This window comes from Rhinolophus sinicus, chromosome 3 (assembly GCF_057876585.1).
Source record: "Rhinolophus sinicus isolate RSI-liver-muscle chromosome 3, RSI-T2T, whole genome shotgun sequence".
NCBI classification, from domain to species: Eukaryota; Metazoa; Chordata; class Mammalia; order Chiroptera; family Rhinolophidae; genus Rhinolophus; species Rhinolophus sinicus.
This window is the reverse complement of record NC_142503.1, coordinates 27,126,166-27,152,270: the sequence shown is the minus strand read 5'-3', so window position 1 is coordinate 27,152,270 and position 26,105 is coordinate 27,126,166. Positions and strand designations below refer to the sequence as shown.

General features: G+C 36.8%; 1 protein-coding gene across 5 annotated transcripts in view; it reads left to right on the top strand.

Moving 5' to 3' along the window:
* The window catches only part of TTC33 (tetratricopeptide repeat domain 33), a 37,865-nt gene extending 11,990 nt beyond the window's left edge, over positions 1–25,875 (top strand). For all 5 annotated transcript variants that reach the window (XM_019737218.3, XM_019737214.3, XM_019737216.3 and 2 more), the window contains exons 3-5: positions 20,176–20,257; positions 21,706–21,837; positions 23,764–25,875. In XM_019737218.3, the coding sequence (XP_019592777.1) occupies positions 20,176–20,257; positions 21,706–21,837; positions 23,764–24,117 (568 nt within the window). In that variant the 3' untranslated portion in view covers positions 24,118–25,875. The remainder of the gene's footprint in view (positions 1–20,175; positions 20,258–21,705; positions 21,838–23,763) is intronic.
* Positions 25,876–26,105: the final 230 nt, after the last annotated feature.

Here is a 26,105-nt window from a genome sequence, read left to right as displayed (position 1 = left end):
GAGAAGATTGACAATGTCAAGTAAGGATGTGGAGCAACTGAAGCTTTCATACATTGCTCATGAAAATGTAAAATAGTTTTACTACTTTGGAAAACAGTCTTGCTGTTTCTTATAAAGTTAAACATACGCCTTACCATATAATCCAGCAGTTCTGCTCCTAAATATTTACTCAGGAGAAATGAAAGCATTGCCACACAAAGTCTGGTCTAACAATGCTCTTAGCAGCTTTGTTCATAGTAGCCATGAACTGGAAACAACCAAAATGTCAATCAGTAGGTGAATGGATAAATTATGATATATCCATCCAATAGTATCCTATTGAGAAATGACAAGGAATAACGGATACATCCAAAAACCATTATGTTCAGAGAAAGAAATCAGAAAGAGTGCCTATAGTCTGATTCCATTTATGCAAAACCCTTTAAGGACAAACCTAAGCTATGGTGACAAGATCAGTGGCTGTGTGGGGCCAGGAGTTGTGGTGGGGTGACTGAGAGAAAGGCCACAGGGAACTTTTTGGGTTGATAGAAATGTTCTTTATTGTGATAGTTGTGGTATTTACATGGGTGTATACATTTGTCAAAGCCCTTCAAAGAGTAGGCTTAAAATAGATACACGTTTTGGTATGTAAATTATAGTTCAGGAGATTTGATTTAAAAAAACCAAGCTTGAGTGCTGATGAAGTGTATAATAATTCTGTATTTGTTTCCTATCTGTCTATATGTTCAGGATGCATTTTTGTTTTGTATTTGCTATTATTTTGCGAGTTAATTGATAGAAGGGACATTTAGATTTCAGTAAAACTCTGACTCTGGATATTGCAGATTTTGGGGTCTTGATCATTGTATCACCCTGTCAGCCTTCTTCGATCCATCCTCTGCCCTGGGAGCGGTGGCAGAAGTCCCCAGTCTTAATGTACAAGCTGGATGGGGATTTTTGCAGTTTTGTGTGTTCACAGATCGAGTTTGAATCTCACCACCTTGATTTTAGCATTTCAGAGGACATAGAACAATCATGTAACCTTTTTGGGAATGGCTTTTGCTTTTTTTTTTTTTTTTTAATAAAATCATGGTAAGGATCAAGTGCAACAAAGTATGGAACAGCTTTGAACTTGTAATAATCCTTAGAGGGTTTAGAGAAGTAGGGATGCCTCTGATGGAATTGCTTAGAGGAAGTTGGGAGGAAGGTTGATGAAGGAAGGGAGCCACTTCTTTCTGGGATACGTTCTTTGGCCTCCTTGTGATTTTCTTCTTCATTTTAACCCTCAGTATTTTCTCATTTAGTTTTATTTAGCACATAGAGAATTGTCTGAACACAGTGAATGTAACACGGTCCAAGTGTGTGAATGTCATCCTTCCTCCAAGGGGGGTGCCGTTCTTTAGCATCAGTCACCCACTGTCTTATTTATTTCCTTAGTAACTAAGTGTAACGACTCTTAGAAAAATTTGGTTTGCAACGGAATGGTTTTTAAATTCTGAAGCTCTACCTTGTAGTACTCATAACTCTTTGTAACCAAAAACTAGTTTACTCTTCTACCCAACCTCTAAGTAATTGGGGTTATTTACAGAGACAGTATAGTGAGTCTAGAGATTTGAGTGTGGAGCTTGAAGTCATTTTACCTCTGTTCAGATCCTAGCTTTATCATTTCTATCTGTATAAAGTTTGACAGATTATTAACTTTTTAAGTATCAGTTTCCAGTTTCCTGCTATGTAAAACAGTGAGATTTAGCTCATACACTATTGGGGGATTAAAGAGCCAGTCCATGTAAAAGCTTAGCATGCCACCTGGCACCTTGTAGGCACACAGTACACATAGTTTAGACACTATATTTTAGGATTTTATATGTGATTGGTACATCTCATGGAGTACTAAAGGTTTTTTGTAAGTTCTTTTGTTTGGATATCTTTTTCTAAAATTATTACCAACTAGGATATGCCTTCTTAATAGTCACAGTGTGGGTCCCAACTTTGCTATGTTGGCTTTTAAGGTTTCAGCCACTAGGTGGTGATATCTGGTTATGCAGCTAAGTGGTCCGGTTTTCTCTGTGAGAATGTGTATGTGTCATGAAGCAGGAATTTAATTCAAATTTACCATGAATTTGTCTCTGGTCTAGAAACGTGTATCTACCAAAGTGAATTTGAGGGTGATTTAGCCATGTGACCCACATTCTGTTGAGTGCCAGCGTGGATATATTTCATGACTGTGATCTTTATTTTGATGTCACCTGTTTCTCCCTCTTTTGGCGCCTTCTCACTGACATACCGTAGAGCCTCCATTTATGAGCTTCCCTTGACTCCACGTGCTCTCCTGTTTCATTTCTCTGCTCCTCTTTACCACAAACTTCATTTCTTGATGAATCATCCTCTCAGTTTATTCCAGTCAGGTTTCTGTCCCCACTAATCCACTGAAACCACTCTGGTAAAGGTTATGTGAGTTCCATCCTGTCTCTGTTCTCATTCCTGGACCTCTCACAGGTTGGCATAGTCGACCACTCACTCCCCTCCTAAAAATGCTGCTCCCTAATCTACAGCACTGTCATGCTTTTTCTTTGTTTCCATGTCCACTCCTTAATCTCCTTTGCTTGCTCTTTCCTTTTGCTCATTTTCTAAATATTGGTTGGGCCATAGTATTTAGAAAGTACTTCATGTCTTTTCCATTTACAATCTTTTCCTTCTTAAACTTACATGGTCTCCTGCTTTCAGTACCATCGCTACACTGATGACCCAAATTTATGTCTGCAGTGCTGTCTTCCCACTTGAATTTGACTCGTAAATCTCCAATGCTTACTTCATACCCACTTGGATGTCTAATTAGTATCTCAAAGCTAACATGTACTGAACAGAACTCTTGATTTTTCTCCCAAACATCTAGTCTTTTCCACTCTTCCCTATGTCAGGAAAAGGCTCCACAGTTTACCCAGTTACTTAACCCCAAAGCCAGGAGTCAATTCGACTGGTTTCTGTGCCAACCAGAGCTAATCATCCCACTCACCTCCAACTCCCTGCCCTTGAGACAGCTCATGCGGTTTCTATGGCCATAAAGCCCTGGCAGCTGCTGCGGTCGCCACAGACCAAAGAGCCCGCCGTGTGTGGTGCTAACTGACAATGAAGGACCATTCATTATACCTTGACACTGGCCAGATTAGATCTGTAGATGCTCTGAAGGGACTGGATCACACTTGTAGGGGAGACTTTAGTGGGAGACAGGGCCTGGAAGGGAGCCTGCAGGTTTGTTCTTTTTCCTTCTCTCCCCTCCCCCTGCCCTGTGTTTCCATGACACAGATTTCATACAGTCTCTGCAGAAGCTTCACAAGATTAATAATCATCTGTGTTGGTTTTTGAAGCTGTTGCCAGCTTAACATGCAACTTGTATAATATATATTCTCCTTTCTGCCTGCCTCGCTTCTCTTTTTCCCCTCACTCTTGCTTCCCTGGGATCTTACTCCCTGCAGATTTCGCCAGGAAGTGTAGGCCTCAGGCTCTGTTTCGCAGGTAACCCAAGTTGAAACATCATCCTGGATTCCTTTCCTTTCCTTTTTTTTTTTTCTAAATTAGTCTTTCCGAAACTGACTCTCCCCACAAACATACTCCTTACTCTTATCTGTCCTTTTTTTAAAAAGATTTTATTGGGAAAGGGGAACAGGACTTTATTGGGGAACAGTGTGTACTTCCAGGACTTTTTTTTTTCCCCAAGTCAAGTTGTTGTCCTTTCAGTCTTAGTTGTGGAGAGCGCAGCTCAGCTCCAGATCCAGTTGCCGTTGCTAGTTGCAGGGGGCGCAGCCCACCATCCCTTGGGGGAGTTAAACCGGCAACCTTGTGGTTGAGAGGACACGTTCCAACCAACTGAGCCATCCGGGAGGCAGCTCAGCTCAAGGTGCCGTGTTCAATCTTAGTTGCAGGGACTTGAGGAGTTGAACCGGCAACCTTGTGGGTGAGAGCCCACTGGCCCATGTGGGAATCGAACCGGCAGCCTTCGGAGTTAGGAGCATGGAGCTCCAACCGCCTGAGCCACCGGGCCGGCCCTCCTTTCCTTTTTTTTTAAACTTCACATCCAATCCAAGTTGAGTTTACTTTTTAAACATACTCTAAATCTTTTATCCTGCCCTCTGTTTTCATGTTGTCATCTGCCCTAATCTGCTGCCATCTCTTACGCTTGTCGCCTCCTAACTCGTCTCCTGTGCTCACTCTTACACCCCTACAGCCCATTCTCCTCCCTTCGGCCTGACTGACTTTTTCAGACTGTTAATCAGTTGAGGTCTCTGTGTTGCATAAAAACGTGTGGCGTCCCCATCACACGTACAGTTAAATCCGTACTCATATAACCCTGGTCTGCTGACTAGTCCCTATGTGATTGTGCCTTTGACCTACCTTTGTCACCTCTCACTTCCCTTTCTCCTCCTACTGGAGCCGTACTGGTTGTCTTTCCTCAACACATGGAGTGTTTAGTCCTGTCTTGGGCTCTTTCTTCCCCTTGTCTGGAATGAACGAACTTTCTCCAGATCTTTAGTTGGCTGACGACTTTTTAAACATTCAGATCCCAGCTCAAATGTCTTCCTAGAGACCGTTCCTGGCCATGCATTCTGAGTCACCATCTGGGCACTCCCTGTCACATCACTCCACTTGTTTTTTATTGTGGCACTTACATTTTAACTTACGTTTGCTGTCTTTTTCTGCCTTCTTTCCTCACTCAAATGTTCTGGAATGTAAGATTTAGAGGAGTGGGGTCCATTTATATCTTGTTGAATGCTGCATTCCCAGTACCTAGACTACTATCTGGTCCAAAGTAGGTGCTTAATATTTATTAAATGAATAAGCTGATAATATAGAGCTCATTAAACTTGAAGCTATAATAAATTAGAAATCTAATTGGGAGCAAAGTAGTGAAACACTTGGACGTCTCTATCTGGTAAATGAGTGTGCTAACTTACTTGGCTTGATCACCAGCTGTTCCTTACCTTATTGTAGGGTATTATCTCATTTGCCCTGTGTACCCCTGGAGCTATTCATTCTGCTTCCTTCCTTGTGCTGGTTCAGTTGCGTCCTGTTAAGGTTGCCTTTAAACTGGCTGAATCAGACTGTGGTCACTTATTAACCATAGTGACCTTGATCCAAGTTTTTATCTTTTAATGCTTCCTACCCAACAGCTGCAGTAGGGCTGTGTCTGTTCAGTGTGTTCCAAACTGAAGTTGAATTAAGAGATATGCTGTAGAAATTGTGAGAGACCATTTATTTATTAGGTGCCAACTTTCCTACGATCCAAAATTGGAGGAACTAAGTGGTGTTAGCCTTTGTTTGTAGGCCAGGAGAAGTCAATCAAAGAGAGAAATGAGGGAGGAGAGGGAACTCAACAAGCTGGCAATAGTGAAGTAACTGCGTACCATTCCTGCTTCTCTTTCAACGAGTGGAAAGCAGCTCATGGTTCCTTTAAACCTTCGTGTGCCCTGTGGGCAGCAAAGCACATTTCATGTAGCAGAGCCTCTGCTGCCAGCTGTGGTTGTGTTTTCAAGGTAAAAGCAGTGCAATCGAGGGAGAGGACATTTGTTTCCTCTTTGAATCTGTGTGCATGTATGCAGGCCTAATGAAGAGAGAAAAGGAATCTAGTGATGGTCAGTGTCATCTGGAACTTCTCAGTTTATTTTGTACTTTGGGAGAATGTAAACTTAGGTACCGAAGCAGCTTTGTGGGGGTGGGGATGGAGTAAGCCGTTCTGTTGCTCAGTGCTAGTGCTATTGGCATGTTGGGCAGAACAATTCTTTGTTGTGCAGGAGTGCCCTTTATTCCAGGAGTAGCCCTGATTTCCTGCCACTCGCGCTTCCATCTCAGAGTGACAATCCAAAATGCCTCTCTGTATTGCCTTAAATGCTTTCCATCGGGTCATAACTACTCCTGTTTGAGTTAGGCAGGAAATAGGAACGAAAACATAAAGGACATTTGACAAATGTGGTGAATTTTAACAATGGTTGAGCCGCGTAGAGCAGGAGTTAGCAAACCTCACCCTGTTTTTATAAAGTTTTATTGGGACACAGCCATGCACATTTGTTTATGTGTAGTCTATGGCTGGTTGTGTGCTACAGCAGAATTGAGTCTTGTGGTTGTCACAGGGACTGTATGGCCCACAAAGCCTAAACAAGTCACTGTATGGACCTTTACTATGCTGACCCTCGGGCTAGACACCCAAGACCTCCAGCCTCTTCCTCAAAAGGCACAAAGACTCCTGAAGCCTCAAACACCCCAGTTTCTTATGGTCCCTGTGCTGTAAGGGACCCTGTTCTAATCTCCTGGTTCTTCCTACTCATAATCCCAATCCTCTAGTTGTGGAATTTCTTGGAATTTCTGTACCTGGAATGGTGAAATGAAACAAAGTAAGGCTTGAAGTGTTTGCTACTTTGGTCTTAGGGTAGAATTATTATTTTGGGGGGATGTATTATCAGCATGCTAACGCCTATCCCTCTTTTCATGTCGTCCATGCTTCTCTCTGATGCTTCCTGACTTCTCTTGGAGGAGGTAGGACGGATGAGGTAGATGTTCGCACTGTCTCTGCCCCGCCATGATCGGGGTGGTGTAGAGAATGCAAGTAAATCTGCCCTTTGATCCCTGAACTCATTAGTAAAGAGAAGATAAAAATACATGGAGAAATTAAAGAAAAACTAAATGGGAGACAGCATTGGGGTAGTTGGAGAAAACATTGGTCTATAGTTAAAGAGCTATCGTCGGATCCTCGTTTTTGCAGGATTCATATCATGTGCCTTTGGATTAGTCTTGTAACGGCTTTCAGACTTTGTTTGCTCATCAGTAAAATGAGAACAAGTAATGCCAGTCCTATAGGACTTTTATCAGTACTAAGTGAAAATAATTGTATGTTAAATAATTATATTTAAAATGTTTTTGAAAACATAAATGTTACTGTGTGGTCAGTTTAGTGGTATTCATGACTTCATGAAGAACATGGGATTTTAAATTGGTGTTAGACGAGAGAGCACCTTTGAATAGGTGAAGAGGAGGAGACACAGAATCCTAGGTGTGCGTGTGTGTGTGCACTGGAGGCCACTGAACACAGGCAAGGTGTGTGGGTAGGGACACCGCAGACACAGCTGAGGAGCAGAGGTGTGGGTGGGGAGTAGTAGAACAAAGATTGGACAGATGGGCTTATACTGCAAGAAATACCTTCGCTGTCATTAAGTGCTGCAAAATTTATTACTATTTCATTTCTTAGAAAATTATGAGTAAAAAGATCATTATGAAGGAATAAGTTAATTTTCCAGAGAAATAAGACAGAACATAGCGTATTTCCAAAATTTCTCACGTTGTATCTGTAACATTTGGAAATATTATTTAAAGATAGACTTGAAATCACCTACTGCTTTTTAGAGGTAATATTAAGGCTTAGTGGATATTAGCACCAAGAGATTAAATTTCTTTGATGTATATATACTTTTTGTGGAACATTGGAGGGAATAGCTATAAATAATCAGAAGTGAGTGTTAAATTATATTAAGTATCGTTGAGTGTCATGTAATTATTTTCTCCATTATCTGTTACATCTGAAACCTTTCCTAATTTTTTCCTGAGGTGTACTCTACGTGGTCATGTGGATTTTATACTTCAATAAATTGTTGCATTTAATTTGCTAATCCTTATTTAGGATTTTTATATTTATCTTCCAAACTAGAAAGTTTTCAGTGATCATTAGGATTAATTCTCTTTTCTCAGATAATGTATCTTTCTTAGGACAGAAGTGTACTCTATTTTTATTGCTAGATTCCCCAAATATGCTGAGATGCATTAGGATTCTTAGGACTACATTTCTAATTGCAGAATTTAAAACTTTGGAGTAGGCATTGGCAGCTATTTTCTTGACAGGCCTGTTCAGTATTGTCCCGATTCATCCCACAAAGCTGTGGGTACGCCTTGTATTCAGCTTACTGTTTTTTCAGAAATTACTGATAAGTGTTAGGTGCTATAGCTGCATATACCTTGATGAGCAAACTACCTATCACACTGTCTACATAGAGTTTTTGGTTTAAACAGACACTGAAATAAATGTAAAGTTCTTAATTGTTCTGTGAAGAAACAACTGGGTACCATCAGCCAATATTCACCAGAATGATTTAGGTAAGGGGCCACCGAAGTTTCTTTGAGGAAGCAAGAAGGCAAGTGATTGGGTTCATCCAGGGGTAGGGAGGGAGACCTGTTTATTGCTTTGCCTTTTGCATACTTTGTGATTTTTATCACATATTTACCGTTAAAATAAGGCAACATGCTATGGTCTTGCCCGTTTGCGAATACACACACACACACACACACACACACACACACATTTTTTATTTGACTCAAATTATTCCATGATACGGAAATTAATTTCCTGTGAATTTTATTTTGTGATATTTATGTGTATGCTAAATGAAAGAATAATATAGGTGGTAAAATATTTTGAATGATCCCTGTATCTGAAGTAGAAATTGGGAGATTAAAATTGTGACTTTTTACTTATTTCAGAAAATTCATTGTCTAGTGTAGCAAAAAGTAGAAAGGGGTAGTAGCTTTCAATACTATAATAACTAAGAAATGTCCTGTGCTAGGGTAGAGGTTGGCATCATCGTCTTAATTTGCTTTGGAAAATGACATTTATTCGGTGTGTGTACACCTTCATGTAATTTCAGAGCTCCTTCCTACTGTTTCCAGAGTGAATTGATCTATCCTAAATTGTTTGTTCTTGTCTATAATAAAGTATAACCTTTTAAAGGTATGTTTGTTCTTTTGTGTAGGTAAACAGTTTAAATTATTATTGAAAGTAGGTTTTATGACCTAACCTAATCCTATATCCACATAATTTTAATAAAGGATAGCAAGGAAAACTCATAGTAGTTTAGTATTTATTTTTAAAGTATATTTATATCGTTTATGGAAACTCTAGTCTGTGCGTCATCTCAGCACTTCTTCCTGATCAGTTTCCCTATCTCTAAATATGGCTGTCTTGAGAAAATATGCGATTAGGAAATATTTTTTTTCTCTTTCATTGTTTTTTGCTTCTTTTTCTTTCTTTCTGAGCCTTACCTAAGCTATGGGAAATTAAGTTCGTTGTGATGAATGCTCATTGTATATAACTATACATTATTTTGTCCTTGATTTTTTTCAGAATGCTACTCCAGATTTTAGACAGAGAAACTCAGAATAATGTAGAGTTTTTTTTCCTTTCAGTTTAATTCAGGAAATTGATCATTGTCTAACAGTTGGAACCCAATTTACCTACATTGGAAATCACATGATTATCAGTTAAGTTAGATCTATCTAAAACTGTTTTCAGTTGTTATTATAATGTCTAATGTCTATTTGAAGGCTCCAACAAAATCAAGGATGTATACTAAACTTTATTTTTTATTGAGATAGAATCGAGATAACAATGTATTAGTCTTAGGTGTACAATGCAATGATTCGACACATATATATTGCAAAAAAATCACCACAGTAAGTTCAATTAATATTCATCACTGTACATACTTAACAAAAATTTATTTTCTTGGCATGAGAACTTTCAAGATCCACTCTCCTAGCTACTTTCAAATATGCACTACAGTATTATAGCTATAGTCACCATGCTGTACATCACATTCTCATGACTTTTTCATTTGTAACTGGAAATTTGTACCTTTTGATCCCCTTCACCCATTTTCCGCCCTCCTCTCCACCCCACCTCAGACAACCATCAATCTGTTCTTTATGTCCATCAGCTTGGTTTTTTGTTTTTATATTCCACATATAAGTGAGCTCGTACAGTATTTATCTTTTTCTGTCTGACTCATTTCCCTTAGTATAATACCCTCAAGGTCCATCTATGTTGTCATAAATGGCAAGATTTCATTCTTTTTTGTAGTGGATAATATTCCATTTTATATATATACCACATTTTCTTTATCTGTTCATCCATCGATGGACATTTAAGTTGTTACATACCTTGGTGATTGTAAATAATGCTGCAGTGAACATGGGGGTGCATATATCTTTTCAAATTAGTGTTTTTGTTTTCTTAGCTAAATACCCCAAAGTGGAATTGCTGGATCATATGGTAGCAATTTTTAACTTTTTGAGGAAACTCCATAATGTTTTCCATAGTGGCTATACTGATTTACATTCCCACTAACAGTACATAAGCTCTCCCTTTTCTCCACATTCTCACCAAAGCTTATTTTTTAATCTTTTTTATAATAGACATGTTCTAATAGGGTGTGAAGTGATATCTCATTGTGGTTTTGATTTGCATTTCCATGATGATTAGTGATGTTGAACATCTTTTCATGTACCGTCTATATGTTTCTTTTTGGAAAATGTGTATTCAGATCCTTTGCTCATTTTTTAATTGAATTGTTATTTTGCTGTTGAGTTGTGTGAGTTCTTTATATATTTTGGATATTAACTCCTTATCAGATATGTGACTGGTAAATATTTTCTCCCCTTCAGTAAGTTGCCTTTTCACATCTTGATGGTTTCCTTTGTCGTACAGAAGCTTTTTAGTTTGATTAGTTCCACTTGCTAATTTTTCTTTTGTTGTCTTTGCTTTCTGTGTCAAATAAAAAAATAATAATATCATTGCTAAGACTGATATCAAGGAGCTTACCTCCAGTGTTTTCTTCTAGGAGTTTTATGGTTTCAGGTCTTACATTCAAGTGTTTAATCCATAAACTTATAATTTCAAATGCTATTTACTAAACAGAGGAAAGTCACATCCAATAACAAAATCTGTACTGAGCCAGAAATGCTATCATTACACATTTTGGGGCACAATTATTATAAATATTATTAGAAACAATATAAAGCAAGGTGAAAACTTTAATGTTCTTGACAGCATAATTTTTAATGAGGACATAAAATGATGAATCTTAATATTAGCTACTGATTTGCTAAAAATGTAGCTGTATAGGAATAGCTTTTAAATTTGTTTTGGTATTGCCACATAAGCACATAAAATTGTGTGTTACAAATCATAGAAAGCAAATAGAAATCTATCATGATATTAATGGAAAATGATAATCATTTGTAGTTATATTTTACCTGACATAGACAAAAATGCTATAATATTTCTTCTTAAATGCGTTCAGTTCTCATATTCATGGATTCTGTATTTGTGAGTTCACCTCCTCACTAAAATATATTTATAACTTCCAAATCAATATTCATGTTGCTTTCAGAATCATTAGTGGACGTGTAGCTACGAAAAATTTGAGTTACCTGATGTGTATGTTCCCAGCTCTGACAAACAACGCCATGTTCTGCCTTCTTGTTTCAGCTCTCCTACTGTAAACAAGTATCCTTCTTGTTGTCTGTTTAGTGCTGTTTTGTACATTTTTGTGCTTTTTGTGGGTGAATTTGCTATCAAGGTTGCCAACTGTAGCGCAGAAGTGCTCTCTAGTGTTCCTAAGCCCACGAAGGCTGTGATGTGCCATACAGAGAAAACCCATGTGTGAGATAAGCTTTCTCCAGGCCTGAGTTACAGTTGGCCCTGAGTTCAGTGTTAATGAATCAGCAATATACATTAAATAAGATGTATTTAAACAGAAATACACATAAAATAATGTTACACAATAATCAATTTATAAAAATGTTGTGACCAGAACCTTGCAGGAACTTAACCCCTGCATTTCCCCTAGGAGCAGTGATTCAGTATTTGCTAAGTTAGTCTTTACGGCAACTTTATAAAGCATAACTACCAGGAATGAGAATTAACTATATCTAGATTAAAGCTTTTGAGACTAGCAGTGCTTTCATGTATGCTACTTTTCTTTTTATCAAGAATTTAAATCAGGACAAATTTAAAATTTACTCTAAAGCTACATAAAATTTAAAAGTCTCTGATTCAGCAGAGATAAAATTATGTTCAAAATCATTTGACATTTGTTGTTTTATATTCTACTCTCCTCACCCAAATTAGCTTTTAGTACACTAATTTTTTACATCTTTTGTTACTCACTGTCACCACCACAAAGAAAATGTTATATAAGCATCTTTAATGGGGGTGACATTCAGAGAGTAAAGCTGTTTGGATATGGAGTAAAGACTACTCTTAGAGGGTTCCTTGGATGATATAAAAGGAGGGCATTTAACTAAATGGGGGAATTTAGTGGAAGAATTAAAGAGTGAGAAGATTTGCTTTTGGAGATAGTATCAGAGCAGAGTCATGAAAGACAAATGGGAACTGGCTGAAGAATGGGCAGAACAATGTACCATCTGCATCCACAAAGGCAAGAGGCCAGATACAGCCTCTCCCTGTGGAGCATCAAAGCTGGTCAGTAGAGCTGGAAGGACATAGTGTGCGGGGTCAGGTGAAAGGAATGTACAGGTGAATGGAGGCTTTGGAGCAGAGGCCATGTGTAGGGTTGGCTGAATGCCTTGCTAAATGTAAGAGGCCTGAACCACAGTGTCCAGAAGGTAAGCAGAAGCTGTTGAAATATTTTAATCAGTAAGGTAAACTTGTTGGAATTAATGTTTTAGGAAAATCTTTCTGAGATAGAGTAGAAAATGGATTGGAGTCAGGCCAGACTGATCTGAGGAAGGCGGGACAACTGAATTGTGATAATCCTGACAAGGAGCGCCGAGGACCTGCAGTGAAGTGTCGCAGTGACTGTGAGTTACAGGAATGAATGACAGAGAGAACTGACGACTAGTGTGACCTAAGGCAGGGAAAAGTCACGTCAAGAATAACTTCAGGATTCTGTCTTAATCACTTCGTGGTGATGTTCTGTAAGCCAGGGATGTAAAAGTAGAGTAAGTCTGGAGCACGAAATAGTGATGAGTTGAGAGTGCACATGTTGTGTTTGAGGTACATATTCCTTCTTATGTGCTTGGTCTTCCATTCCTGCACAATTATCTGGATCTTCCATTCCTGTGCAGTTTTCTTCTTGTTTCTGTCATTGATATTCACAGAAAACCTTCCCAAATGAGTTGTCAGCATTCATTGTTCCCACTTTCTTACTTCCGCTTCACTCTAGTCTGGTTTCCGTTCCCACCATTCGAAGAATTCTATTTTGGTCATTGTCTCCAGTGACCTACGTGTTAGTAGATCTCTCTGAGGTATTCAGTACAACTTGTTACTCCCTCTCTGACAGACTTCTTTCTCGGTTTCTGTGAAATCACACACACTCCTGAAGTTCCTCCTTCCTTCCTCAGCTTCTCATTTGCCTCTGCCCTTTCTTCTGTGCTTGACCTCTGAATTTTGAAAACTCCAGCCCTGATATCTTTTCGCTTTTTTATCTACATTCTCTCTCTGTGTGATCTTACCCAGTCCTATAGTTTGTTTAATTTATTCTTAAGATTTTTAAAAATGAAAAGAAAAAGACAATAACGTGCTCATGATTTTAAAAAGCAAATGCAGTAATAACAAAGGATACACAGTGAAAAGTAAGTCTTGCCCCACTCCTGTTTTCTGGTCTCTTAGTTCACTTTCCCACAGGCAACCACAGCTAACAGTTTCTTGATATACTGTCAAAGACACTCTTTACATTTATAAGCATGTGTGTCTATATCTTTTAAAACATCCTAAGTGTTAGTATTCTAAATATGTACACCATTCTCTGTTACTTAATATATCTTGGAGATCATTTTGCACTATTACATATAGAACTGCCCTTTTTTTATCATTAGTTTTAGGTGTACAAAACAATGTAATAGACGTTTATACCCCTCAAAAAGTGATAACCCCCCTCTCCTAATCTATTACCCCTGTGACGTCGTATAGAATTGCTTTTCTTTTTGTTTTAATTGATGTACAGATCTCTTACCGTTCAGACTCTTATTATACAAAATCAGGGACTAGAAAGATTTTGATATTAAGGGATACTTGAATTTTATTGTATGATGTATTATAATGTATGTATCCACCCCTCTTTTGAGAAAGGATGTTTTCCTCCTTAATTTTTATAGATGATGTAGTGAATATCCTTTCAGAGATATAAATGTGCACACGTACAGGTCAGTCCAAAAGAAAGATTTGTAGAAATGGAATTGCTGAATCAAACTAGATGTGCATTTAAAAAAATATATTTTACTTTTTTTCCTTTTTTCTTTTGAGTATATTGTTATCAAGGAACAGACTTGGGTTTTAAAGCTTATGTGCATGTGTGTCTCGTAGATGCATAATGCATGTATAAAGACAGGGAACATGCATATAACTTTCTATTAAAGTTTTCTAACTTTATATTATGAAAGATTTCAAGCATACAGGCAAGTTGAATGATTATACAGTGAACACCTGTTTACCCACCATCTAGATTCAGTGATTGTTATCTTGCTATATTTGCTTTATCTGTGTGTGTTTTTCTTTTCACTTTATAAAATTTTATTTATTTTTTCAAAGATTTTTATAAAAATATAGCTAACATAGAATATCATATGTTTCAGGTATACATCTTAGGTATTCAACAGTACCTGTGTGTGTTTTATACAACGTTTAAAAATGAGTTGCAGACCTTATGAAAGCTTATCCCTGAAATCTTTGATACGAATTTTCTATCATTAAGGACATTTTCTATATAACCATAATACAATTAGCATGTAAGGCAACAATAATTCCCTAATATATTCTAGTATCTAATACATACTTGATTTTGCAGTTGTCCCTAAATGTCTGTAGCTGATATTTTGACTGACGATCCAGTCAAGGCTGATTCGTTGTTACTGATTGTTACGTGTTTTAGTCTCTTAATTTATAGCAGGATCTACAAACTACAGTTAGAGGACCAAGTCTCGTCTGCCATCTATTTTTGCAAATAAAGTTTTATTGGAACATGGCCCCACTCACTTGTGTTGTAACTCTGGCTTGTGTTTACACTACAGCAGTGGAGTTGGGAAGTTGGAACAGAGACCATCCTGACTCTGAAACCTAAAATATTTACCGTTTGGCCCTTTACAGAAAAAGTTTGTGGACCCCTTATTTAGAGCATTAGAGCAATTCTCTCACCTTTTAATTTTTTTTCCCATTACATTGACTTTTAGAATTGACCTGCAAATTGCTTTGTAGAACGTGTCTCACTCTGAATTTGCCTCATTTTTTGCCTCTGGATCATTTAGCTTTTTCCTCTGTCTCTTATAGTTTCTGTAAACTGGAAGTTAGGTCCAGCAGCTTTAATTAAAGTTCAGACTTTTTTTTTTTTTTGCAAGGCTATTTATGGTATTGTTTACTTTCTATTGCATCACATCATGATGTCTATTCTGGATGCCCCTTGAGTGAGGTAAGGTCAATTACAGTGTTTGGGTAGAGTATCAGCTTTATCCTCCATTATGCAGCCCTACATCATTCTTTTCCCTAATGGTTTTAACATCCACTGGTAGTCTTGCCTAGATCCGTTATTTCATAAATTACAGTTTTTAAAATTGTAATATTCTGCGTTTATTAGCTGTTTTTTCCCCTTTAAAGAACTTTTCTTCATAAGCATTTGTTTAGAGTTTTGTTATTTTTATTTCTAAGTTTTTGAGGGGAAAAAATTCTATCTTTGTCCCTTATAAAGCTTTTGAAAATAAGTGTTCATGTACATGTTCTTTTCTTATTTACGTAGTTGAAAAGTTTTCATTTGAAGTAGAGCTTTTAAGTGTGTATGTGCACATGTATTTTGAAGACTAAGTTGAGGAGAGAGGACATGAAAGGCTACTGCTGTATCTGTGTTTCATTGTAAGGATTTTCCCCCTCTCTGTAAGACTAAAAATAAAATTTTCATATTATAATTCTAATCGTTAAATATGTAGGCTAGTTTCTAGAGGATTAAACAGCCTGAATATGATTTATATTTTAGATATAATCTTACTATTTTTAAAGAGTATTAGTGTCTTTGAATTTTTCATTAGCGTAGAGATTACTAGCTCTAATAACTAAACCAACTGGGAACTGAAATTATGTTTTTTATAAAGCTGGCAGGGCGTATTAATAGAAAATATGAAGGGGAGTAGTATCGATAAATAAATACAATATTTATTTCTTCTCTCATTGGCTTTTTCCTTAATTAAAGGAAGCAATGAGAATGATATCTTGAGTTATACAACCTTCCTTCTAGGGTGATTTCATTTCTAGTCAGTTTTACATCAAATACAATGCGTGTATTTGACCTTCAAAATACAATTTTTCTTCTTCAAAAGTTATTATTCACGTCCCACTTCCTTCCAAAAGAGAATTGTAATGGCCAAAGGGTAATTTTTTTCTAGCTTTATTAAGATATAGTTGACATATAACATTGTGTAAGTTTAAGATGTTTTGTGTGATGATTTGATTGTATTGCAAAATGAGCAGAACAATAAGGTTAACACATCCATCACCTCACATAATTCTTTTTTTGTGGTAAGAATGTCTAAGATTTACTCTTTTAGTAACTTTCAAGTATATAAAACACTTTTGTAAACTACAGTCCCCATGCTGTACCATAGATTTGCCAAAATTTAATTATAATAAAGTTTGTACTAAAGGGTAATATTTAATGTCTAACAATAGAGGACCCATTTGAATGAGTTTTGCATTGGAATAGTAGTCATCAGTCTTTAAGCATTATGCTGTGGAGAGAAGGATTTGATGATTTAAAGACATGAGAAAAATGTTTCGTGTGTGTGTGTGTGTGTGTGTGTGTGTGTGTGATATACAATACACTAAAATAAACTGGAAGAATATGCAATCAGATGTTAACTATATTAACTATGGTTTTGTCATCTTTTGGTGGTGAAATGAGGGTTGTCTTTAATTTGTGTGTGCCCACGCATGTCTGCACATACAGTTTCCTCAAGTATCAACTATAAAGAAGATCTAATTTAAGAACATTGTGCATTTTTTTAAAAAAAATTGACGGGCCTGCCCAGTGGTTCAGGTGGTTTGAGCGCTGTGCTCCTAACGCCGAGGTCGCCAGTTCTATTCCCACGTGGGCCAGTGGGCTGTGCCCTTTACAGCTAAGATTGTAAACAACGGCTCTCTCTGGAGCTGGGCTGCCATGAGCAGCCAGAGGTCAGCGTGAGCTGCCATGGGCTGCCATGGGCTGCCGTGTGCTGCCGTGTGCGGGTGGCCAGCGTGAGTGGCCGGCAGCCCTCGTGAGCAGCCGACCGAGGACCGGTGACCGACTGCCTCAACCCGGGGAGCGCAAGGCTCATAATACCAGCATGGCCAGGGAGCTGTGTCCTATACAACTAGACTGAGAAACAACGGCTTGAACCGGAGTGAGGCTGGGGAGGGGAGACGGAAGAAGGGGGGGAAATGAATACCGCATGTAAGCCAGCAGTGTGTTTAAGTTGCCAGCATAGGTTTTCACTCTTAGGCTGCCTTACTCCTGCACGTGTGCACATCAAAGAAGGAAGAGATCCACTGGGATCGGCAGATCCTGCCTTCCCTTTCTCTCCTAGCCTCAGGCTGTGGTTTTTGTCTCTTTAAAAGTCCACCAGGAAAGTTCAGACTTCTCGTTTCTTCTGTGTACGTTCCTTTTCATCTTCTCCTTTGCTAACTTGAGTACCAGGTGAGGTCTTGGCGTCTTTTCTCTACCATCCTTCTTTTTCAAAAATACCTTTTGCTTAAAGGAGGCTACTCTGGGGTGGGGGAGCCGGGAAAGGAAAGATGGTAAAAATGGGAACCTTGAGGGGTTAGCATAAGAATCCAAGCAGTATGATTTGATAGGTAGCAACCCTACAGAAGCTGCTAGTTAATTAATTCTGTATATTTGATGATATTTTAATAGAGTAATTGAAATTCATACATAAAGAACTTTAATGGCTCCTGAAAAGGTGGCTTACTTTGAAGTGCATTAGGCAGTTTCTAAGCTAATATTAACACAGGAATAATCTAAAAGTAACTGTGAGCCTCAGATTCCCATTCAGGGTAAGTAAAAGTCAGCAGTGGGACACAGTAGTTAGCCAACCCGTGTTGACCACCCGCTGAGCAGAGTTTCTGTGGAGAATTGTGAGCCAACCACTCAGGCCTGTGCAGTCCAAGCTCATGGGCATAGCCTGACCCTGTGCACAAGTGCTGGAGTCCGCAGAAAGCAGAGCAATGCAGGGATCTCTGAGTGAGATGGAAGGAAGAGCACGGACAGGCCACAGCCAGGGAGACTGCATTCTCCACTACTACTTCCCACTTTGGGGACTCTGGCTCTAGACAGATACTCGAGTTTGGTAGAATCCTTGATAGAGAAGTAATTTTCAGCTAGGGAAGCTCTTAGAGATTTGATTTGTGACATAAGAAAATTTCTGGTGCAGGCAGAGTCGGGAAAAACATACGGCATTGTGGTAGCACATCATAAAAATAAAAGTGAATAATAGTCACACTGTTCAAATCAAGGGCGGTTCCTAAAATTCAAGCAAGTAGTCTTTCACCCAGGGTTAACCAAGGTGTTTAAACAGCTATCTCTTCAGGACTCAGCAGGGGCCCCTTTTAGAGAAGATGCTAAGAGTGGTCAGGGCAATAGATCTGATAGCCATCTCTGCATAGTCAGGCTGGTTTGCCTGTGAACAAAGACTGCCAGTCTTTGTGGGATGAATCTTCAGCTCACAGTTACAACCTGCTTCTACAAAGTGAAAAATAGCCACTGATGTAACCCGTTAACGCAGTTAAAGCAGGCTTTGTAAAGCACACTCCCACCCTGTGGGCCCTCACCCCTGCTGCTAGTCAATGGAGCTGGCACCGTGGCAAACTTATTCTGCGTCACTGTAGCCCATTTGCTGAGATGACATAAGACTCTGAAAATGGTATTGCACATTTGTATTCTTTACTAGTAAAGGAATTCTATAGCAAGGTAAAATGAGAATGTACTTTTTCATGTTCTTCAACTTTATATTTTCTACCAAATTCTGCTGTTATTTCTTTAGTTCTCTGCTTAATAATCAGTACCATCAGCCAACATTTTGGTTGTTATGTTTGGTTTGGATCTTCACATGTTAGGTAGAAAATTATGCACCAGAACACATACAGGGGAAATGAAGGGTGTGGAAAATAGGTAAGAAGACGTGATTCAAGAGAAGATAGCACATGATAGGGCTTAAATACTGTGAGAGGTATCAGTGGTTACAACCCTGGTTTTTATTAGCGTTACTTGGGAACTTAAAAAAATATAGATGCCTGGGTCCTATTCCCTGAGAATTTCTGTTTTAATTAATCTGAGGCAGGAACAAACCCATGTGCAAGCATGTATGTGCGTGAGTGTGTGTGTGTTTCCCTTTCATAATCTCCCTAGATCATTCTGTGTAGCCAGGAATGAAAACTTGTAGATTATATGTTTTATGTTTAGCTTTAGAAAGCAGAACTAGTAGCATTGAGGGAAAGTACAAGATAGAAAGTTTCAGCTCATTATACTGAAAAATGTTCTGGCAATTAGAACTTCTTCCTTGTGGGAATATTCAAGTATACATGAGTTAATCACTTGTAAAGGTTGCTGTGAAGATGACTGCTTTGTATAAAATGTAGGACTTAGTTCCTTAATTTTATTAAAAAAGAGAAAAGAGTGTTGCTATGCTTCTGCAGATTTGGCACGGAGTGTGCTAAGATCATGGGCATATTGAGTTTGAGACATCTATGGGACATCTAGGTGGAGATGTTAGTTGATATATGGCTTTGGAGCTCAAGAGCTCCTGACTGGGAGAACATCAGTGAAAAGGTGGTAGTGGAAATTACCGTCTCCATACTGTTTTTCATTCATTTGACCCGTGTCTTATGAACTTGCCATGTATTAACAGTGATGAACAAGGCATGGTCTCTGTGCTCATGGAGCTTCTAGACAAGGAAAGTTAAAGCTGAAGAATCTTTACAACATTACTTGAAGAATCTTAAATTGTCATCGCTGTCAGCTAGATGGCTGCAGTAGAGGCCAGGATTTGCAACTGGATTGTAAATTCCTCAAAAAACTTCTTTATAATACATCTGAAACGAATGACAATATATGCAGACATTGAGGTTGATGAAAAAAAGAGAAATTGTGGTGGTGATTTCTCAGCCAGAAAATAAAAACATGGAGAAAGATTTCCAAGATCTCTTATTTCATTTATATTTTGCTTTTTTTCCCCTGCCATCCTTTCTCTTCATCTCTTAAATTTTCCTGCATTTTGTAACATCATTATTATCAGTTCTTGAATAGAGATATTTTTTGATAAACAATTATTCCTTGGTATCTGATTTTTAAATTTGCTCAAGGACTTATTGAAAATATGATATTAATGTAACTCTAACAACCACAGATACCGAGAGGCTATTCAGAAGTGGGATGAAGCACTACAGTTAACCCCAAATGATGCTACACTGTATGAGATGAAATCACAGGTAATGATTATGGAGAATTTCACTTTCATTGTGAAATTGCACTATGTTTGTTTGGTAAGCAATGATGAACCAAAATAGCATTTCCTTCCATTTTCTTTTTAAAATACAATTTACATGGGAAAAAAATAAGTAACCATATTATTTATGGCTCTGCCTTATGTGTCAAATTAGAAATTCGTTTATCTTCACCATGAAGTTAACTGGTTTTTCAACCTAACTATGGTAAAATATGAGTAGATAGATACCTTTTAAAAAGTCACTGGTGATCTCCTAAATAAATGAAATGTGTCTGCTTTCCTTGGAACTTAATTGTAGTGGACTTAGAAATAACTTAGTTCCTTCGGAATATGGATAGATTGGATTCTGGATGATGATATTTCTCTAAAAATGGCCTACTCCTTAGGAAAAGGTCAGAATAGACTCAATTTACTAATAGTTTAAAAAATAACATTTGTACTTAAAAATACATATCTAATATTTTGTGAGAAAGTTGATAAGGAAAACCTCTGAGCACTTAAATTAGTTATCCAAGATTTTTCAAATTTCAGAGCATTACACATATTTTTGGCAGGGAATAGTTATAGTTCAGCCTTGATCTACACACCTAACAGATGTCATACTGATGATGATCTCAAACATAGCACACATTATCAGCTTTGATTTTAGTTTATCCAGGAAAAACCCAAATAAATTATGTCTATTGAGTGAAGTGCTATGAGGACCTTCATTTGAATGTCTTTAATTTTCAATTTTGAATATGTATATATTAAAGGCAGTATTTGTGGTGAACTGTATGAAATGAGTTGTTTAATTTGTAATCTGATAATGATGGTTGTGTCACAAATTTTGTGAAATGCTTATGGTCCCAAAGATTATAGATAAAATCCAGCCCTTTCCCATAGATGGAAGGTAGAGAGTTCTGGAACACACTGGTTTTTCTGATTTGTATGGTATGAAAAACTCAATTATGGGGAGGCCTGTAGAGTGCTTAAATGATTTTTATAGCAGGGAGATGTTCATTAGGGACAGGATGGGTGGTTGAGCAAATTGAAATTTACCTAGTTTAACAGCAAGACCTGGGGTACCCTAAAAACTACATTGAAACCACATTGTAAGTAGAATAAATAGAAGCGGAATTGATACTTCAAATAGCTCAGAGCCACCGTGGTTAAAGTATGACTGCATGGTTTTGACTAGATGGATGATAGGGTTCAAATATTAGAAAGGGAATAGTTTATATTTTTATAGTTATTTCAGGAGTAGGAAGAAGAATATAATTCCTGGCCCTAAATGGCAGAGGAGGGGGTCAAAACCACTGAAATGCTATGTTTACCAGACTAAAAATACATTTTTAAAAATAAAAGGGTTGTTTATATATGGTTATCCATTAGTAGTTGGCTAGTTTATGAATATTACTGACAGGTTTTGTTTCTTCTTTTTGGCTACAGGTCCTTATGTCTCTTCATGAAATGTTCCCTGCAGTTCATGCAGCAGAAATGGCTGTCCAGAGAAATCCACATTCATGGGAGTCTTGGCAAACTTTGGGACGTGCTCAGCTTGGATTAGGAGAGATAGTCTTGGTAAGGAAGTCAGAAGATTATAATGCTGAAATTTTATTTTGACATGTTTTTGATCAGCTGAACCTAGAAGTTAGTCATTTATCAAATATATATATATGCAAAAAATGAATAACAAATTATCTTTTAAAGGTATTAAGCTATAAACACAGATCAGAGTTATTACTGAACATCTTTTTCCATTATCAACACCAATTATATTGGGGTTAGAATATTTTTCAGGTATTTGAAATCATGGAAATTAAAAAAAAATTAACACAAAATGTTGGCATTTGGTAAACCTTATTTAAGTATAAAGTGAGCAACTTTTAGGTTAGTTCTTTTAAATTTACCACATTATGACTTCAACTTTTTATTTTCCTATGGATAAGATTCTGTCCATTATGTTGTGAAATTCTTAGAGAAATTGAAAGTGTTATTTTGTCCTTATTTAATATTTTTGTAGGGCTCTACTTAAATTTAAATTTGTAAATTTTACATAAACTTAATTCTTTTGAAAGACTGGAATGATTAAAAAAATGACTTTACTCAATATCCTAATGAAGGGATACTGTGAAAAATATATGAAAGCAAACTAAAATTTTTAACATCTAATAATTCTTTGTACACACTCACACACACACACTGTGGGTGCCAAAAAATGTATAAAAGTGGACACTTTGGTCAGCGTTACTCAAGCAGTACTTTGCCTTAATCAGAAGTATCTGGATGCTGATGGTAACCACTTTGAGCACCTCTTGTAATTGCGAAGTCAAATGTGATGTGTATTCATCTTATGTTATCGGTATATGTTGAGTATTACAACTTTAATAGTTTTTTCCTTTCTTAAAATGTGTATACATTTTTTTGGCACCCTCTGTGTGTGTGTGTGTGTGTGTGTGTGTGTGTGTGTGTGTGTGTGTGTCCATATATATATGGACACTTACACACATATATATATAATTTCTCCTTTAACTTAGTTGTTATTTATTTAATTTCCACATATTTGTGAATTTTCCAGTTTTCCTTTTGCTACTGATTTCAAGTTTTACTCCACTGTAGTCAGAAAAGATGCTTTGTGTGTCTTCTTAAATTTATTAAGACTTGTTTTGCAACATAACGTGATCTATAAGGAAAATGTTCCATATGAGCTTGAGAATAATACATATTCTGCTGCTGTTTGGTGAAATGTTCTGTATAGGTCTGTTAAGTCCCTTTGTTCTGTAGTGTTGTTCAAGTTTTCTGTTTTCCTTATTGATCTGCTATAGCTGTCTGTTTCTCCTTTCAGTTCTGTCAGTGTTTATATACTTAGGTGTTCTGATGATGGGTGCATATATATTTATAATTGTTATTTCTTTCTTGGGAATTAACCCTTTTTTCATTACGCAATGACTGCCTTTGTCTTCTGTGACATTCAATACATGTTAGCATTATTATGATCTAAGTTCTTGGCTTCAAGGGTATTCATTCCTGGTACCTTCCTGATCATGGTTTAGCCTAGGAAATACCTAGATTCATATATTTGCTGATCTGCAGAAGCTGAGCAATGCATTTGCATTGGTTTGAACCATAATATCAGTACCTCTATTTTAATGGACTTTTAGTTCTCATCAGCAATTTATGTCAGTCACTTTCTTTCACACCTTTATAACCTTTTTTTTTTTCCATCATAACCATCATCTAGTGGTTAGGGTATAGTGCTAACTTGCATCCTTTAAAAAAAAAAAAAAAAGAAATATATCTATCTATCTATCTATCTATCTATCTATCTATATATATATATATATATACACACACACACACACACATATATATACATATATATACATATATATGTGTGTATATATAGATATACATATATGTATATATGTATATATAGTGGATTATGTTCAATACACTCATTTTTTTAAAGCAGAGCCAATGAAAAACCCTGACCTTTTTCCTAACTAGGCAATTCGAAGTTTTCAGATAGCCCTTCACATCTATCCAATGAACCCTGAAATATGGAAAGAAGACCTTTCTTGGGCAAGAACTCTTCAGGAGCAGCAGAAGGCAGCCCAGAGGATTAAGAAAAGTGAAGCGCCAGCGGAAGTAACACATATCTCTCCAAAGTCGATTCCTGACTATGACTTTGAAAGTGATGAGATTGTTGCTGTTTGTGCAGCTATTGCTGAAAAACAGAAGACAGTTTCAGAAAATAAAACAATGGTTATTGTGTCAGCTTCTGGGACTGTAGAGACTGTAACTGAGAAGGAAGATGGTGCTACACCACCAGATGGTTCTGTTTTTATCAAAGCCCGATGAAGCATAGTAGGAATTAATTGAATCTGTCTTTTTGATTGCCACTTAAAAATTTAGGCTTAGGGGGCATTTACTCTTGAGAAACAGGATAAAACTCCTGTTTGTAAAATACGTTTTTCGGATGAGACATAAAAACTAAATGGTAGAATTATTGTATCGTGTTTGGACTACGCTTTGATAAGTTATGATTTAAACTTCGTAAGATTAGAATTCCGAGTACAGTGGTTTTTGATTAATAAACTTAATCCAAATATATAAATGAATACATTTTAAAGACCCAACTTGAAAGGTGAATTCTCGAATAGTGAATAACTTGATGGCCAGTGTTATTAAAATGTTGATCGTTGACTTCTGTTTTATGATAAAGGAGGTTGGTGATTTCTTCCCCTCCTAAAAATATACTGCTGTTACTATTTGCTCTTCTATTTTTCTTGTTTCATTAGAGTAAGTCTGTCACAAAGCTTGAATATTTTTGACATTCATTGTGACTCAAAGTTGTCATTGGTTATATGTAGATTCTTTGAAATTTGGGCTGGCAATGCATGCAAATATGTACATTCTGAACATTTTCTGTATTTTCTCTTATTCTGATTTGTGCTTATATTTTGACTTCAAAATTATGATAGCCTTGGTAGTTGTCGCCTTTAGTGTTTGTTGGATGTGTGAAGTACTAACAAGTGTAAGAATGATGGTTTTATTTTTTAATTGTTAAAGTAGATAGTCCTTATCACATGCGAGTCATTTTTAAGATGTGCTTTTTAAAAACATGAATGGCTCTTCTACAGCTACATCATAAATTGTACTGCAGTGTTGTCCCAGTCAAAAGCAGTATTTTCTTCATTTTTAAAAGCTTAATAACTTACCTTTTGCTTGTAACTTTCCCGCTGATGGTTTGGTAGTCCTTTTCTGGATAACTTGTTTGGAACTACTCAGTGAAATGAGAAATAATCACAATTTTAAATAGCTAAATTATATCTTTCTAAAAATAAAAAAGTAGGGATGTTATTATTAGAGTGCCAGTGAGTGACTAACTTAGGCACAACATACCTGGAAACTGAAATGTGATTTATAGTACGATCCCATGAGTAGAGAAGGATATATTGAAGAAATAATTCTTTGAAACACCATAATTACATCCACAAATCAATACTGTCACTGCTAATGTGAATTATTATTTTTATACTGCATATATTGTAGTGTAATTATATAAAACTACTGGGTACTGTTACTTCTGATACTCAGGAAGCTATTATTGGTGTAAAATTAATTTTATCCTTTAGTAAGTTACTTTATTTTAAGAAATCTTACCTTGTTTGGAACATATAAATAATGGTCTACATTTTTCTGAGATGATTTTTAAAATATTTCTTTTAGTGGAATGTTCTCCTCTTTTTTTCAGAGTCAGAGAAGTCTGGCACTTGCCTTGAAAAGTATTATATTTTCCCCCAAAGTTATATTGGAAAGTTAGCTCTGGTTAGAGAGGTTAGTTTTAGAATGATCCAAAAAACCCCCCACAAATATTAATTATATTTTATTTTGTTAAATAAGAAATATTCTCAAAGGGTAGATAGTTGGGTACCTAGAGAAGTGAGCACTTATCATTTGGTATGTTGTTTTAAGTAATGGGTGTTTGTTTATTGTATAATTTGTGAATAGTTTTTGCTGTATTTTAAAGATTTGCCTATTATTTTGTGTTGCTAGCTTTTGAAAAATTAGATTGATTTTTTTCTCATGTAAAAATAAAATATGTAAAGTACCTTGTGTGGTGTCTCGCATATGAAGTACTCAGTAAATGCTAGCTTTTTCTATGAAGACCTTGAATTAGTTTGGAGATATTTAACCTCCATTTCTTCTGACTATAAGAAAGCAGAACTTGTTTTGTAATCTTTTCCTTATCTGAAAGTCAGAAGTCACTACTTCTGATATTATAGGACAGATGGTATCGATTGTGGATTCTTATTAGTATAAGGTCTATGTTCAACCCCAAAGAG